This window comes from Hippocampus guttulatus, chromosome 2 (assembly GCF_054856545.1).
Source record: "Hippocampus guttulatus isolate MCC_2025c chromosome 2, RoL_Hgut_1.0, whole genome shotgun sequence".
In the NCBI taxonomy this organism is placed as follows: Eukaryota; Metazoa; Chordata; class Actinopteri; order Syngnathiformes; family Syngnathidae; genus Hippocampus; species Hippocampus guttulatus.
In genome coordinates, this window is record NC_141262.1 from 22772029 (window position 1) to 22787754 (window position 15726).

Sequence of the window (15726 nt, forward strand, 5' to 3'; positions counted from 1 at the left end):
TCGCGCGCGCGCGTGCACGTGACAAAATGTCACTTTTGTCTTAACCCAGACTCTCACATAGACATGCACACAGACTCAAGTGATAAACATCAACAGGGACTGACTTTTATTTGCCAAACAAGTCATTATTTTTCTTTCCATCGTGACATTAGAACACGTGACCCAACGGCTCTGTCCCCCCGCCGTCTTGAGTCGCGCCAAGAAGAAAGTAGGCGGCGAGTGACAGTGCGGCGCCGCCCAGCGAGACAAGGACGGCGCACCTCTGCCAGCGCCCAATCCAGCCGCCATCCTCTTCGTCATCTTCGTCCCGCCGACCTCGCTTCTTGGCGCGGCGCCCTCCGCGCCGCTTTGTGAATGCTTCCAGCTCCTCCTGGACACACATGTGCTCGAGCAATTAGCTTAGCGTGGTGGCAGGACCGAGACGTGACTTTTTTTTTTTCCCTTTTCCATCCCCACCTGTTGTCTCCGTTGCTCTTCTTCCTCAGCCGCCTTCTGCTCTGCCTCCTTTAGCTAGACACATCCGCATTCCGGGCTCAGTGACAACTTTCGGTGACATTATTGCACTGCACGCGAGTGTGTGTGTGTGTGTGTGTTCACCTCGCTGACTTTCCTCTGCTGTTCTATGCAGTTGTGGTCGCACTCGACAAGGCATGAAGAGGACAACGCGCACGCCAACTCCTAAGCAGACACACAATGACGCCATGACGGTGCGAAAATAAGGCTCCGGAACTTGCGGAGGCCATTTTGTACCTTCTTGATCCTCCTGCAGGGACATCGCAGTTTGACCTTCTGGTGACATTCGAGCCCACACGCCCCCGGGTGACATACCTGCTTGCAGCGATGACCGCAACTCAGCTACACACACACAGGCAAACACACATACAAGACAAAACAGAAAGAGCACACATTTACACAAAAACAAACGCACTCAGGGACACAAAAACAAAATGCACCCATGCAAACAGACACACATGTTGTGGATGAGTCGTCGACTTCCTGAACTGCAACCAGATGGGCGGCCACGTTGCCCCCCCATCACCGTGCCGACAAATGGCAGCCCAGTGAGTCGCGTTTACCTCTTTGGGACACTGGTTCGTGCACGAGACCAATGCTTTCTTCGTTTCCTCGTCGGCCATCGTCATCTTCCTGTCACACCATTATGACATCCAGATAGTGGGAATGGTGAGTGACGCGCTCGCAACCATTCTCAACTCCCCAATCCTTACAAAGGCATGACAAGGTATGTGCAAGTGCTTACATGCAGTCCACATAGATGGCGCTCATCTTGCAGTGGCAGCGTTGGCGAATCATCTGGTGACACGGCGGGCAGTCGCCACTGTGACAGGGAAGCGGGCAGGCATGGGGGCAAAGGAGCGGGCGGGGTTTGGAGCAGCCCTCCTCGCAGTCGTCGCACTGGCGGCACACACTTCAACTGTTAATATTTCAATACTCATCGGAGTGTCCCGTCCATTTTTCCGATGGCTTGCGGCTAGATCTGGCGCATTCAATATGGCGGGGACGTCACGGCCGCCGTACTTTGTTGCTGTTGTCCAGGAGGTGGCACTCTCTGCTGCACGTGTGGTTCCCGCAACGCAGCGGTCGGCCGCACGGCCTCTTGCAGGAGAAGCGGCCCCGGCGGGAACACGGCACCTCGCTCACCTGAAGCACATTGCAAATTTGGTCATCGCGACATCACCGAGCCACATCGACAAAGCGTGCCAAAGAAACGTTCTTACCTCGTGTTCTCCAAAACAGGAGCTGGAGGAGAGCGAGAGAGAAATAGTCAAAACCTGGATATGCGAGTCAAAAATTGGCCGTGTGTTTGTGTTGTGTCTGCACAAGTAAGTCATACACTGGTATCGGCACTTGACATGGGGGACAGGGCAGGGCCTTGGTCACAAAGGCCGGTTCTGACGGCTGCTCCCACGGCCCGGACAGCTGCACCTGACGCACCCCATCAGCAGAAACGGTCCGGATGAGAAGCACGCCACAAGTGGACAGAGATCATTCCAGAAGGGAAGGACGTGGGCGTTACCTGCTGGGACTTGAGCAGAACATGGTCGTGGCAAGGCTGCGGGCACGTGTGCGGGCAGCCCGCCAGAGGCAGCACGCAGGGCTGCGCGCAGGGGGGGCAAGGCCCGGCGTGGCAACGGTGGCGCTCTCGAGCTGCGTGGTGGCAGGATGATGGAGCCCTGCGGCGGGCGTCCAACAAATTCAGATTGGTTGTGGATGGTGCGGGGGTGACGACAGCTGAGTCGACGCATCCACGACACCGTGTACATTTTTGCACTTGTTCACTTGCTTCCAGTCCGCCTCCAAATACCGTATTGGCCCGAATATAAGAATGCCCTGATTATAAGACGACCCCCCTCTTTTTCAAGACTCATGCTTGAAAAAAGAATAAGACGGCCCTGATTATAAGACGACCCCCCTCTTTTTCAAGACTCATGTTTGAAAAAATACTTTTTGAACACCAAACAAATTTTTATACAGAAAATAATTACAGTGCATTTGAAACAAATGATAACAATATATTTGAGAGAAAAAGCATGTTATTTTCCCTCATTCAAATCTAAAGTGCAATCACATTCGTCAATGAATGGCTTCTGGTTTTTGAAATGTAAATGACATCATAACTTCTCCTCAGCTGCCGGTTAACCTGGCCGATCTTCGACCCACTTTTCTCCAGATTGTTGCTACGTTTCTCCATTTTCTGTTATCTCTTCTATTATTTTCTTCTCTTTTCCTTCTTACCGCTATTTTTTATTTTTCTTCTTCGTGCTACCGCTATTTTTATTTTTATTCTTCGTGGCAAGGGTTAACTTTGGCCTGGGAGTCAAGTACAGCATTTGCTTCAATGTTATCTGGCGCCATCTAGCGTCGTGAATGGTGTAATGTCTAGACCCCGAATATAAGACGACCCCCACTTTTTCAGTCTTATTTCAATGCATAAAACAACGTCTTATATTCAGGCCAATACGGTACAAGCTCACCCAGAAGAAGGAAAAAGATGGCTACTGTAACAGGAAGCGTGCATACGTGCAGAGCTCCTTGCAGCGAGGAGGCTTGGTGCTCCGCTCGCCTCCACACGGCACCGTCAGGGAGGCGGCGCCGCACGAGCAACGGACGTCCACCGTCTCTGGACATGGATAACAACTTCCTGGCGGTGCGAGAAGACTCATCAGACACACGCACGCACGCACACATACTGTACATCAAAGTAAATGTGCGTTACCTCGGTGACACACGGACGGACATTTGTGGTTGCGACATCCCAGAGTCCGAGCGCAGATCTGGTCACACGGGGGGCAGTTGCCAGGGCAACACTGACACAAAAGTTAGGAGGGAAACGGAGGTTAGCGGGAGAGGGAGTCGGGGGGGGCTTCAGACGGGCACTTGGCATGGTGGCTCACCTTCCTCCGACATGGATGTTTCTGGCAGCTTCTGCTTTTTAAACATTTGGACTCACATAAATATTCTTTGTGACACGCCATCAGCTTCCTGTATTTCCCACACCGGCACTCTTTCTCCACTTCCTGATACGCACGCACGCGCATGTGCACACAGAGCAGGTCAACAGCAACGCCACACGCATGCACGCACGCGCAGGCGAAATGTGTGTTACCTGCCGGCAGGTGTCACAATTCCCACGGTGACACCTCATCGAGCAGGTGTGTTTCCCGCAAGACAGGGGGCGCTCACACGTGTCGCCACACAGCGACACTTCTTCCGTGCACGGCAGGCTGGACTCTGAAGGACACGTTGAAATTGACTGGGAAATGTTCACCCGTTTGCAATCCTAGCAAAGACTCCAAGCGCGCGTGTGTGTGTGCGTCTCACTGGCTTTGCCACATGGACATGATCTGCTGAGCGAGCGGGGACAGGGCGGGCAACATCCGTCGTGGCACACAAGCTCACAGGTGTGATTCCCACAAGAGAGGGTGGCGCCGCACGTCTGATGAACGGGACAAAGGCGCAGTCAGCCATTTTGTGTCAGCCAACTGTTCCCCATTAAAGTGGCCCATCTGCTACGTACACGATCGCACTTCCACTTTGGGCCGGCGCAAGGTCTCTCCGATTGTTGTCGACCGCACATGCACTTCTGAACGCTGACTTTGGGACAGGGGGAACATTCTGGCAGACACACACAAATACCCATGCTGATTGTACAGGAAAGAGAAAAAGATGCCACTGGTTATTCCATGTGTGTTTACCAGAGTGGCACGGCTGGGAACACGTGTGTTGGCGGCATGGCAACAACTTTCCACACGGCTGCTGGCATGTCCAGGCCTGGGGAAAAAAAAAATAACAATAATACCGTATTGGCCAGAATATACGATGGTGTTTTTTTGCATTGAAATAAGAAAAAGTGGGGGTCGTCTTATATTCGGGGTCTAGCCATTATACCCATTCATAACGCTAGATGGCGCCAAATATCATTGAAACGAATGCTGAACTTGACTCCCCAGGCCAAAGCGAACCCCTGTCACGAAGAATAAAAATAAAAATAGCGGTAGCACGAAGAAGAAAAATAAAAAATAGCGGTAAGAAAGAAAAGAGAAGAAAATAATAGAAGAGATAACAGAAAATGGAGAAACGTAGCGACAATCTGGAGAAAAGTGGGTCGAAGATCGGCCAGGTTATCCGGCAGTTGAGAAGTTATGATGTAATTTACATTTCAAAAACCAGAAGCCATTCATTGAAGAATGTGATTGCACTTTAGTTGACATATTTAAATGTTCAGATATTAAGATTTGAATGAGGCAAAATCATTTTCTCTCCAATATATTGTTGTAATCATTTGTTTCAGATGTACTGTAATTATTTTCTGTATAAAAATTAATTTGGTGTTCAAAAGGTCATTTTTCAAACTTGAGGCTTGAAAAAGAAGGGGTCGTCTTATAATCAGGGCCGTCTTATATTCGGGCCAATAAGGTAATAATCTTTGGTTGAGCTGTGCCGAGTTTTTTTGAAAATGCGCCCATGAGCACCTTGTTGCTACAGCGCCGGGGCAGGGGTGTCGCTTTGCCACACAAGCAGGAAACAGACACCATCTTGGGACACGGCGGGCACGGACCTGCGGGCACGAAGACAGCCACAAAGTTATTCCGAAGACACACACAAAGAGTGTGTGCGCGGGCTTACCGGGATGACACAGCAGCAGACACGCGTGTCCACAGGAAGGCTTCAGCTCCTTGTGACACACGCCGCCGCACGAGTGAGGCGCTAACCAGGGATCGCAGGGAGGATCCTCAAGCTTCCCACAGTAACACACATACCTGAACGCAACACACGCTCGCAATCACGCCCACGATCACGTTAGCTCGTCCCGGTGGCCGCTTACCTGGTGGGCGTGGCGGCGTGGGAGTACTCGGTCCGACACTTGGGACTGCGGAGGGGAAAATGATCACGCATAGAAAGAAGAGCATCCACATGATTGTTTTTCTGGTATGTTTAGCCTCACCAGGGCCACGGATGCTGCTTACGGCCGAAGTCTTCGTCTGTGGCAGAGCAGAGGAGGAACACCGAGTCCCTGGCCCACTTCTGGATACACGGAAGATGGAAGAGGGAGAAGCAGCCGGAGCAGCTCCACACCTGGAGGGCGGCAGGTAGACGTTAGCCGGGTGGCGGCGTCACCCGACCAAACCGAGCCCGTTTTTTGTCCCTCACCGGCTGAGTCCGCTTGACCGAGGCGATGCAGATGAGGCAGGTGAGCGCTCCGGACTGGAAGAGTTCGCTGACGTACTGGCCTGTCCTCTGCAGGTCTGTGATGTCGCCGCCTGGCGAAGACACGTGTTCGAAAAAGATGCACGTTAGGGCAACGGGCGTACATGTGATTGTTCTGTCTGTCACAATATGTCAGTGTTAGGAAAAGTTGAATCAAGCTTAAAAAAATGTGTCAAAAATGGGATTGGGACTGACAGTCTGACCAAAGTCCCGGTGACGTGTCTCACCTGTGTGACTGGCATACGTGATGAAGGTGGACTGAAGGACGCGTGCGTCCTTGTGCTCTTTGCTGTCATCATCATCATCATCATCCTCCTCCTCAGAAGAGGAGGAGCAGTTGGTGTGACGTTCCATCAGTCGTTGCACGGCGGCTTGGTTGGACTTTCGGATCTCTTCGAACTTGCCCGGACCGGAAGCGCCTGTCCGCCAGAGGAGAAGAAGCTGGTCAGCGGACCACTGAAGCAGACACAATGATTATGTATGTGACAACTGACTCTTTTCCGCCATTTTATCAAGATGTTTTCATGTGATCATATCGTGCAGGTCCTCTTTGCACTCCTCTCAGCAAAATTAGCTCTGGCTTGTTAAAAATACGTTGTCCATGTTTATTGTTGGATATGATGTACAGTGGAATCTCCTCTGTGGCCCCGTTTTTGATTTGATGCAGTATTTCCAGGTTTATCACATCCACGGCTGGATAACTCTTTGACAGCTAGCTGGAATATTTCTATGGCTTTATCCTGGTCAATTTTTAGGGGACATGCAGATGATGTTACATCCAATTTGCATGTTGCCAAAATTTGTCAAATTTAAAATGTCATGATGTTAATTTTTAATGTATTGACAAAATTTAAACCCTGTTTTGTTCCTTTGTTTCAGCTGTTCCAGTGACACTGGTCATGCTGGGGAAAAAAGGTTTTCATTTTATTGTCACGTCCCTACAACGTTGCGATCTTTGTGTGGTCCTCACCGTGCCCAACGTCGGGTGGGACCATGGTCTTGGCGTTGCCTCCTCTTCCTGTACCACTTCCTCCTCTTCCTGCGCCACTTCCTCCCCTTCCTGCGCCACTTCCTCCCCTTCCTGCGCCACTTCCTCCCCTTCCTGCGCCACTTCTTCCCCTTCCTGCGCCACTTCCGGGTTTCTCTCTTACCCTCTCTGCTGGAGCTTCCGACTTCCGCCCACGCCCCCGGCCCTGGGGTCTCCAGGCTGGCTCCATGTTAGCCACTGGGGCAAAGTCCCACGTTCAAGCTGATCTTCTACACAAAAGGGATTTTTTTTTTGTTGACCTATTCAAACGTCACCGCGACTGAATATTGCACAGTAACAGCAAAAGCAGTAACAATAATGATAGTTGTTTAACAAGCTCTCATATGACGACAGATGACGTTCCAAAAGTGAGCACAAAGCTAACAAGCCGGTTAGCTAGTTGGGACGAAGACTTGCGGTAGAAGCTCCCCAAAAGCAACGTGAAAGTCGTTATGGAACATACAAGGTTAAATAAGTGTCTATTGACATAGAGCCGAACGCGTTAAACAAAGGCACAAAGATAAAAAGGCAGCGTGCACAAACCTCGGTTCTTCTCTCAGAGTTGCAGCAGTGTTGATTCAACGCGCAGCTGCCACGCGCACCTCTTCGCGCTGCATGCTGGGACTTTTCGTCCATTTACAACCGTGTGCGGGAAGGCTGAGGACTACAAATCCCATCACTTGTTGAGAAACAGCTGCTAGGCGACGTGGCAACTGATTATTCATTAATATTGTTTATTATCATGCCATATCATTCCAGGAAACAACATTTAATCAGCGCGTTTCTAACACAAATCAAACTTTGGCTATTTAGCTGTGGTGATTTAATGCAAGGGGTTCTCAAACTGGGGATTGTGAGCCATTACTTTTTTTTAGGGGGGGGGGGGGGGGTGACTGCAAAATCGCAATCAGTTATGTCGACTCGTACCCACTTGATACGTTGTATGTTTCAGCAGAAATGAAGTTGCTCGTCTGGAAATAGTCGCTTAAGCAGTCACTAAATGTAGCAACCAAACCGCCAAGTTAGTAATCGTGACACTTGTCAAAAAGGTCCTCTTTGTTTGCAGCCATATAGTCAGCGTAAGCGATGTACGTCCGCTTGGGACAATGGATGTGCTAAATGTTATTCAGTTCAATGTGATTAAATTCCGTTCTATGAAGCAGATGATAAATATTTATGTTGAAACCAAGAACAAATTATTCCACTGGCATTTTGGAGATGCGTGGCAGTTACGTTCGGATAATGAGTCCGACCTTGGGAAAAATTATCTCCCTGGACCCCAAACGTTTGAGAACATTAAAGGTTTTGTAAAAGTAATTGATCTTTCAATTTTGATGATTGTTTTAATTCCGGCACCTATGTTTAATGTGCATTAGGATTATGAGGAGGTCCTTAGCGCAACGTCTCTATGTAAGGGGTCCACTGAGGCCAACATTTTTATAAGCCGTGATTTTGCAGTCTAGCAATTAACATTATGTCTGTGTCCTTGGTTCAGAATATGAACAGAACGCACACTTCCATAGTCTTGCTGATGTTGGTGTCACACATCCCACAATGCACTGTGCCAAATGTAAACAACGCCATCTTGGCAGAATAGAAAACGATGAAAACCAACGGCGAATCAGGAATTTCACCATAAACAAACGCCTGCGGGAATCAGTCACATGACATCCGGAAGTCTATGTTCGTCACTCGCTAGCTGACGGCGGTGGGCCGCCGCCCGCCTGGGATGGGAGCTTCTTCTCCAGTCTGCTGACTCGATGTTTGAGTTTGCTGTGCGTAGCCTCGTGCTCGGCAAGCAGTCGCGCGTAGCGTGTCTGCAGGCCATCCAGCATGCTCGCCATCCGCTCCACTTTCTCTTCCATCTCCTTGGGGTCGGGGCCCTGCGCCGCCACCTACGGGACAAGAGAAAACATAACAAGTGAGTGGCAGATGTTTCCAGGAGATGAGGTGGTGGCGCTGGATGTACCTCCAGGTCCAGTAGGCCATCCTTCATCAGGATCTGTCTGCCCTTTTCCTCTAACAAGGCCTTGGCGTCGGGGTACTCGGTTAGCGCCTCCATCAGGTCGTCCTTGGAAAGGCAGAAGAGGTCGGAGTAACCAATGCTGCGGATGTTTGCCGTTCGCCTGTTTCCAGCTTTGCTGCCTGTTAGCGAGGAAGACGGTCAAAGTTGTAAAGACAGAGGTGGCAAAAAGTCATCGCACTCTGTACTTAAGTACACATGACTACATGCTTGCCCAACTTACTGTTTTTTTATTATTATTAAAATTATTATTAATAAAATTATTACTAAAGCAGGGGTGGGCAACCAGTGAGAGACTTAGAGCCAATTTTTGTACTGTGTTACTGCAAAGAGCCATAACACACACACTCACACACACACACACACACACACACACCCCTGCCTTAAAATATGAGGAAATTCGCTGAGTAGCTTAGCGTTTAGCACTGAGCACCGCCGAGGCGTTTTCGACGCTTGTCATTTGAAAGCCCGGGAGCTGCATTGTGAGCCAGCCAAAGAGCCGCATGCGACTCGCGAGCCGCGGGTTGGCCACCCCTGTTCTAAAGCATCATTGAAAGCCCAGAAAAAAATCCATTATTATTATTATCATTACAGTTATATGTAGCAGGTTACACTTGGTCTCCTTGACCACTGTGACACGCTTAGAGAATGAATTTCTCATGCTGACCCTTGATGGCCAGGATGCTGATCTCGCCAAAGTAGCTGCCGTCGCTAAGGACCACAAACTGCTTGATGCCGTCGTCAGCCACCACGGCAAGCTTGCCCTCCTTAATGATGTACATCTCACGCCCGATGTCACCCTTTTTGCAGATGTAGTCTCCGGGACTGTAGACCTGCGGCTGCAGCTTCAGCACCAGCTCCACGAGCAGACCTGCCTCGCAGTCGGCAAAGATACGCACCTGCACGCCAATGAACACACAAATGAAATGAGTTATGAACTGTTCCAACATTTAAAAACAGCGAGGGTCATCCTGCCGTGGCTTCTGACCTTCTTGAGTGTGTCCAAGTGCACGTTGATGGCAATCTCGGCTCTCAGCTTGTCCGGAAGACACTTGAGGACTTCCCGCTCATCCACCGCCTTCTTGTTGGTCCACAGGAAGTCGAACCACTTTATGACGCGCTTCTCCAGGTCCTTGGTTACCTGGGGGCCACCAATGTTGTCAGATCCTTGGATAAAACTTGCGAAAAGACTCACCTCCACTTTGACTTGGTCAAGTCATTCGACTCAACTTGAAATTGTGGATGGGATTTGACATCTGTGCAATTTTTTAAAATAGCGCCTCTGGCAACCAACTGGTAAGTATTATGGCGGGAGCACCGAAGATAACATTTGGATCATATTTTTGGTGAAGTCATGAAAAAGAAAAAGAAAATAACATCCAGGCGGCTCGGTGGACCAGTGGTTACCGCGTCGGCCTCATAGTGAGGAGGTACCGGGTTTGATTCCAGCTCCGGCTTTCCTGTGTGGGGTTTGCATGTTCTCCCCGTGCCTATGTAGGTTTTCTCTGGGCACTCCAGTTTCCTCCCACATTCCAAAAACAAAAAATGCATGGCAGGCTAATTGAACACTCTAAATCACAGGTGTTTAACTCAAGGCCCGGGGGCCAGATCTGGCCCACCACATCATTTGATGTGGCCCGCGAAAGCAAATCAAACATGCTGATTTCTGTGATTCTGTGATTACCAAATTCTCATCCATAATGTATAAGACAGCGATTGTACGTTTTCTTGTGACCAAAACCCTCATTACAGTAACTTCAACTACAGTTGAATAAACCATTATTCTTGACTTCCTTATATGGTTTCACAGTCATAATGGCCCTCCAAGGGAACCGGGAACTATAATGTGGCCCGTGACAAAAATGAGTTTGACACCCCTGCTCTAAATTGTCTCGAGGGGTGATTCTGAACTTGAATGGTTGTACGTTCTATGTGTGCCCTGCGATTGGCTGGCAACCGGTTCAGGGTGTCCCCCGCCTACTGCCCGGAGACAGCTGGGATAGGCTCCAGCACGCTCCCCGCGACCCTTGTGAGGGCTTTAAATTTACAGTTCGTCTCACAGATAGCTGGCTCAAGTACGAATACATGTGGTTGAGCGAGATTGTACAACTTGAATTATGGCTTGTGATGACTTGCTGGATTTTTGCCACTGTGACTTGCGACGTTCTCGAAAAGTGTGCATCCGTCAATCAACGTGATTTACTTGGCTGGCCACACTGACCTTGCGGAAGCTCATGTACTGCTTGATCGCATCAATGCGAGCCTGAAAGCTGGCACGGGCGGCATTCATGTTGGTAATCATGGAGCCCACATTACCCACGATGGTGGCAAAGATCAGCACGCCCACCTGCGGCGGATGGAGTGTGAGTGCCGAGGCCTTTGAGAGCCGGGGTGTGATGAAACGCACCAGGAAATCGGTGACCACAAAGAAGTACTCGGAGTTCTCCACAGGTGGCGGAGTCTCTCCAATGGTGGTCAGTGTCAGCGTGGACCAGTACATACTGTAGGCGTACTTTCTCACCAGGCGTCCGAACTCCGGGTTGGCCGGGTCAGGATACACGAACCTGTCCGAGCCAAAACCTGAGGAGGGCGGAGGAGAAGCATTAATTGGCCAAAAATCTATTGAGTAAAAATAATGGACTAAAAATGGAAGATTAAGTTTGATGCCACGTTCGCGATACGGAGACACCGAAATTTTGGAACCGGGGAAGGCCCACCAATGGCTTTGGAGAAAGAGTAGTAGAGGCAGGCGTTCCAGTGGATGATGATGACGATGTACATGACCAAGTTGGAAATCCGCAGCGCGTTGGGGTAGTTGGTTCTGGTCTCGGTTCTCTGGAAAAACTCCAGCATCCTGAAAAGAGACACATCATGCTAGCCCCCGGTCGCCGCTGCTAATATCACCGAGGCGCTCCTGCCGGTTGTCACCTGTTGAACCTCAGCAGCTTGTTGAGGCGGATCTCGGGGTAGTTGTAGCCCAGTGTGCCGTACAGAACATCGGTGGGGATGATGGAGAGTACATCGAGTTGGAACTGGAAACTCTTTCTGTAACGCTGGCATAGCTTCTGCTCATCCTTCACCAGAAGACCCTGCTCCAGATAGCCTGCACGCAAAGCATGACCGTGGCCATAATAACCATGATAATGTTCAAGACGACGACTGCGGGCACAAACCTGTCCTGGTTCTGAAAACCATGTCGGCCACATACAGCAAGTCGCAGAGAAAGTCCAAGAAGAACCAGTATCGTAGGTAGTCCATTTGAAGCTCCTCGAAGCACGCCCTGATGTGGTACCGGTAGTTGGCGGCGGAGCACTGGGATGACCGGGATTGGGAATATTACCTGGCGATGATGAAGGTCCAGTTGTACATGACGGGAAGCGTGATGATGAGGAGCCAGTGGTAATATGTGTTCCCCGCCGGGTCCACCACTGCGATCTCCCGTGGACTAAGGACAATCCACACACACACAATCCGATTCATCTTCCAAGGGGTGAGAGTAAATTGCTTTTGAGGTATGCCAGGAGACTTTCGGGAGTGGTGTCACAAAAGATATTTTTCAATCCCCAAGTACAAGCTACAGTTAGTTTGGCCCTTCAACCGGCATGCCTACAAAGAGATCCTGTCGAGAAGAGGCGAGAGATGTGGAAGGACGACTTAATGGAAATGCGGCTGCTCACAATTTTCTGAGCATCCAACACTTCCTCGCCGTGCTGGAGCAACCTCCGTACTCACCTGACTTGGCTCCATAAGATTTTTTTTTTGGTGTTGTATTATTTTGTCATTTTATGTGAAATGTTCTTTTGATGGCTGCGCGGGCACCCACAGCGGCTCCTCTTGTTGTCTTGTTGTCTGGTTGAGAGGGAAGAAATTTCATCTGTGCTGTATGTTGCACATACAGCGCATTTGACAATAAAGTTGAACTTGACTTGACTAAAGATGTTGATGACACCAAGATGTGAGTGAAGATGGATCTGTGGAGGATCTCGGAGGAATCCTTTCAAGCGGCAGGGACAGCTGGGAAAAGGCATTCGACTTCCAAGGGGAAAATTCGTAGTTTGGATTTGGAATATTTCTTTTGTGACACCAGTTCCGGAACTTTTCTGACACACCTCAAGTGTGCAAGTCATAAGTTAGTCTCAAGTAAATCTAAGTATTGTAACTCGAATCGTCCACCTCTGTCATCTTTATTACATCAACCTACACCGCCTCCTTTTTCTCCTCCTCCTCCTTTGCTTTCTTCTTTTCCTCCTCTTCTTCCTCCTTAGCTTTCTTCCTTTCCTCCTTGCTGTGGCGAAAGCAAACAGAGGTAAAGGAGGAAAACATCAACAGAGTCCATCCAATCGTTGGTACCTCCGAACCAATTTTGGGAATGAAAAAACAAAAAGACAAGGAACTTTTTTTGGAGGGGGACTCACACCACCCTGGATCCCGTTGCCACATTCAGAACCGAAAGACGAGGATTCTGTTGTATATGGGCTGTCTCTTACATCGCGGTTTTCTACCTTTGGAACTCAAAGCACTTTACAAGGTTTCCTCATTTACCTACTGATGATACAGCATCAGGGAGTTCAGTAAATTGCTCATGGACACTTAGATACAGTTGCAGTGGTTGAGGATTGAGCCCCACAACCTCTGGGTTGGAGATGACCATTCTACCATTGAGCCATGTCATCCCGTTAGTCAGCTAACATTTCTTTTCAAGCAGTGTTTACATCAGGATCATTATTTAGAAAGTCTGTTTTGCTTCCTTCTCGGAATTATGGTTCCGCACCGGGGAAAGAATTGCTGTTCCTATTTTAACTCATTCAATACCAGCCAATTCTGGACCAAGTCTGAAAAGACGTTTAAAAACGTCTTTGGGAGTGAATGAGTTAATAGTGAACTGCCGGTCGTAAGGGGGAGGAATAAGCAAAATAATCTAAGAGCTTACACTTTCTTGTCTTTCTTCTGTTTTTTCTTCTTTTTCTTCTTCTCATCCCTAGAAGACAAACGGAAATGTGTGCAGTGGCGAGCATTGGGAGTAATGTGTGTGTGTGTGTGTGTGTGTTACTTGTCTTTGTTGTTGTTGCTGTTGTTGATATTGAAGAGATCTCCCGCACACCTGAAACACACAGGCAGAAGAAAAAGTACTTAAGTAGAAGTACTGATTGTGTAAAAAAAAAAATAATAATAAATTTTAAAAAAGCAGAAGTACTCATTCAATTCCTTTACCACAATAAAATCCAAAAAGTAGACACCCAGAAATTAACTCAAGGACAACAGCAAAAATCCATTTTAAGTGTCAACAATGAAGTGGTTCTGCAAAGCAATTAATTAAGATGTACCCCTTACCAGATATCAGTTTTCAAATCTGGGAAGTAAAAGTTTTTTTTTAAAAATTGCCCGAAAAACTCAAGCACAGATGAAACTGGAAAAAAAATGTGCTCAGGAACAGTCATGACATTTTTGTCACGTCCAAGCACTGCGCTTGTGACTCACCGGTGGTCATCCATGTCGTCCAAAAGTGGGGCAGCCGCACGAACTGTTGAAACCTGGGCTCCTTCCTTCTGGTGTATACACACACACACACACACACACACACACACACACACACACACACACACACACACATACACACAATGCGTACGAGGTCTCTTTGCATTGCAGTCATTGCATCACTCACCTGTCAGGTGATAATCTGTTGACCCCTCCCCGGGTTACGCCGTCTACATCCAAGCCATTGCCATGGAAACACAACTGCGCCCCCCCCCTCGACCCCCAAACAACCTTGAAATGCACCAGAAGAAAGGAAAAACTTCCCCCCCCGACCCAGCAGAAGCATTCAGTCGTAGATAAAGAGATTAGCAGATGATCGGGGGCGACTCACGCGCACGCACAGCTAACCTAGGCGTCAACAAACATTTGAAAAACTACAACTTTGGGCTTCAAGTTGATAAACTTTGCACTTGAGATGACTCTAGACAACAAGGAGGAAGAAGAAAGGACGAGAAGAATACATGGAGAAGAGTAGAATAAGCCACGCTCATTTAGATGAGTCAGCACACACACACACACACACACACACACACACACGCACACACACAGGCAGCTTTGACAGGCTTATGTTTGTCACGTTAAGAAGATAGGTGGTACAGTTTCTAGTGACCAGCAGGTGGCGCTGAAGGCAAGGGTCGTGTGGGAAGCATTCATCTCAGTCTCTATTTCCGAACGACTATACAGTATTGGGGTTTCGATTTGGCAGCCGTGGCCAGATAATTACGGTCGTTATCTTCCCCCCTGGGGGGACGACGGTTCAAAACCACCGCTCCCGGACACACGGCTGCAGTTTGTGCCATTTACATTGCGTGGCCAAATTTCGTGTTCCGTGTACATGATTTTTAAAAAATGATCTTCTAGTTGACTATTGTACAATCATCGAATCATTGAAATAAAACATAGTTTTGGGATCTTAACTGTTTTTTGAGGCTGGTGACTTTCATGACGCATTCAAGTTTGTTGAAACGACTTTTTGAGACAATAAACTAATGTAGAAAAGAACACGTAAGTGTTGATTAAAATGAAGGAAAAGAATAGATGTGCGTTGGCCGGGAATCGAACCCGGGTCAACTGCTTGGAAGGCAGCTATGCTCACCACTATACCACCAACGCCTCCGATGAATATAGGGAAAAATACTTTAATAAAGATTATTTTTATGATTTTTTTTTTTTTTACCGATTGAAAATAATAATATTTACGTCTAATGTATGTTCCCCCCTTTTCTTTGTCAGCTGCTCAACGTGAAGGAGCCATGTATGCCTTTTAATGTTGCACCTTCTACTGTGGTCCACTAGAGGGCGGTGTACCGTGCACCTATTTCAAATTCATTTGTTTTGGGAAGGGGTCAAAGGTCACCGGATCACCCAACGAGAAAGGCCAATGCTGACCTGCGACCTCTGATAAATGAAGGTG

General features: G+C 48.6%; 2 protein-coding genes and 1 non-coding gene across 6 annotated transcripts; all 3 read right to left on the reverse strand.

Annotated features, from left to right (window-relative positions):
• Positions 1-83: 83 nt before the first annotated feature.
• Positions 84-7385, reverse strand: nfxl1 (nuclear transcription factor, X-box binding-like 1). Of its 3 annotated transcripts, XM_086103603.1 has the most exons (25): positions 7298-7385; positions 6698-6984; positions 5955-6146; positions 5671-5780; positions 5465-5595; positions 5345-5389; positions 5146-5279; positions 4992-5077; positions 4215-4290; positions 4037-4134; positions 3841-3955; positions 3626-3750; positions 3414-3536; positions 3236-3326; positions 3040-3160; positions 2036-2192; positions 1853-1944; positions 1737-1758; positions 1537-1659; positions 1259-1413; positions 1077-1146; positions 751-855; positions 598-678; positions 457-510; positions 84-370 (listed from the first exon to the last, which is right to left on the reverse strand). In XM_086103603.1, exons 2-25 carry the CDS (start codon positions 6942-6944, stop codon positions 149-151), a joined length of 2775 nt encoding a protein of 924 aa, XP_085959729.1. In that variant the 5' UTR covers positions 6945-6984; positions 7298-7385; the 3' UTR covers positions 84-148. The 3 variants fall into 3 exon arrangements, 2 of the variants coding, with proteins under 2 accessions (XP_085959729.1, XP_085959737.1); XM_086103611.1 differs by lacking the exon at positions 7298-7385 and having other exon boundaries at positions 6879-6984; XR_015099318.1 differs by lacking the exons at positions 84-370; positions 457-510; positions 1077-1146 and having other exon boundaries at positions 634-678.
• A 106-nt stretch (positions 7386-7491) lies between these two features.
• On the reverse strand, positions 7492-14809 carry cnga1b (cyclic nucleotide gated channel subunit alpha 1b). 2 transcript variants are annotated; one of them, XM_086103629.1, is made up of 15 exons: positions 14440-14809; positions 14256-14323; positions 13828-13878; positions 13708-13755; positions 12979-13062; positions 12118-12222; positions 11951-12057; positions 11706-11880; positions 11495-11631; positions 11185-11357; positions 10999-11124; positions 9766-9918; positions 9445-9676; positions 8724-8899; positions 7492-8649 (listed from the first exon to the last, which is right to left on the reverse strand). In XM_086103629.1, the coding sequence occupies exons 2-15, from the start codon at positions 14267-14269 to the stop codon at positions 8443-8445; spliced, it is 1788 nt and encodes a 595-aa protein (XP_085959755.1). In that variant the 5' UTR covers positions 14270-14323; positions 14440-14809; the 3' UTR covers positions 7492-8442. The 2 variants fall into 2 exon arrangements, with proteins under 2 accessions (XP_085959755.1, XP_085959764.1); XM_086103638.1 differs by having other exon boundaries at positions 14256-14320; positions 14440-14519.
• A 544-nt stretch (positions 14810-15353) lies between these two features.
• On the reverse strand, positions 15354-15425 carry trnag-ucc (transfer RNA glycine (anticodon UCC)). The gene has a single exon. It is a non-coding gene; the product is annotated as a tRNA-Gly (tRNA).
• Positions 15426-15726: the final 301 nt, after the last annotated feature.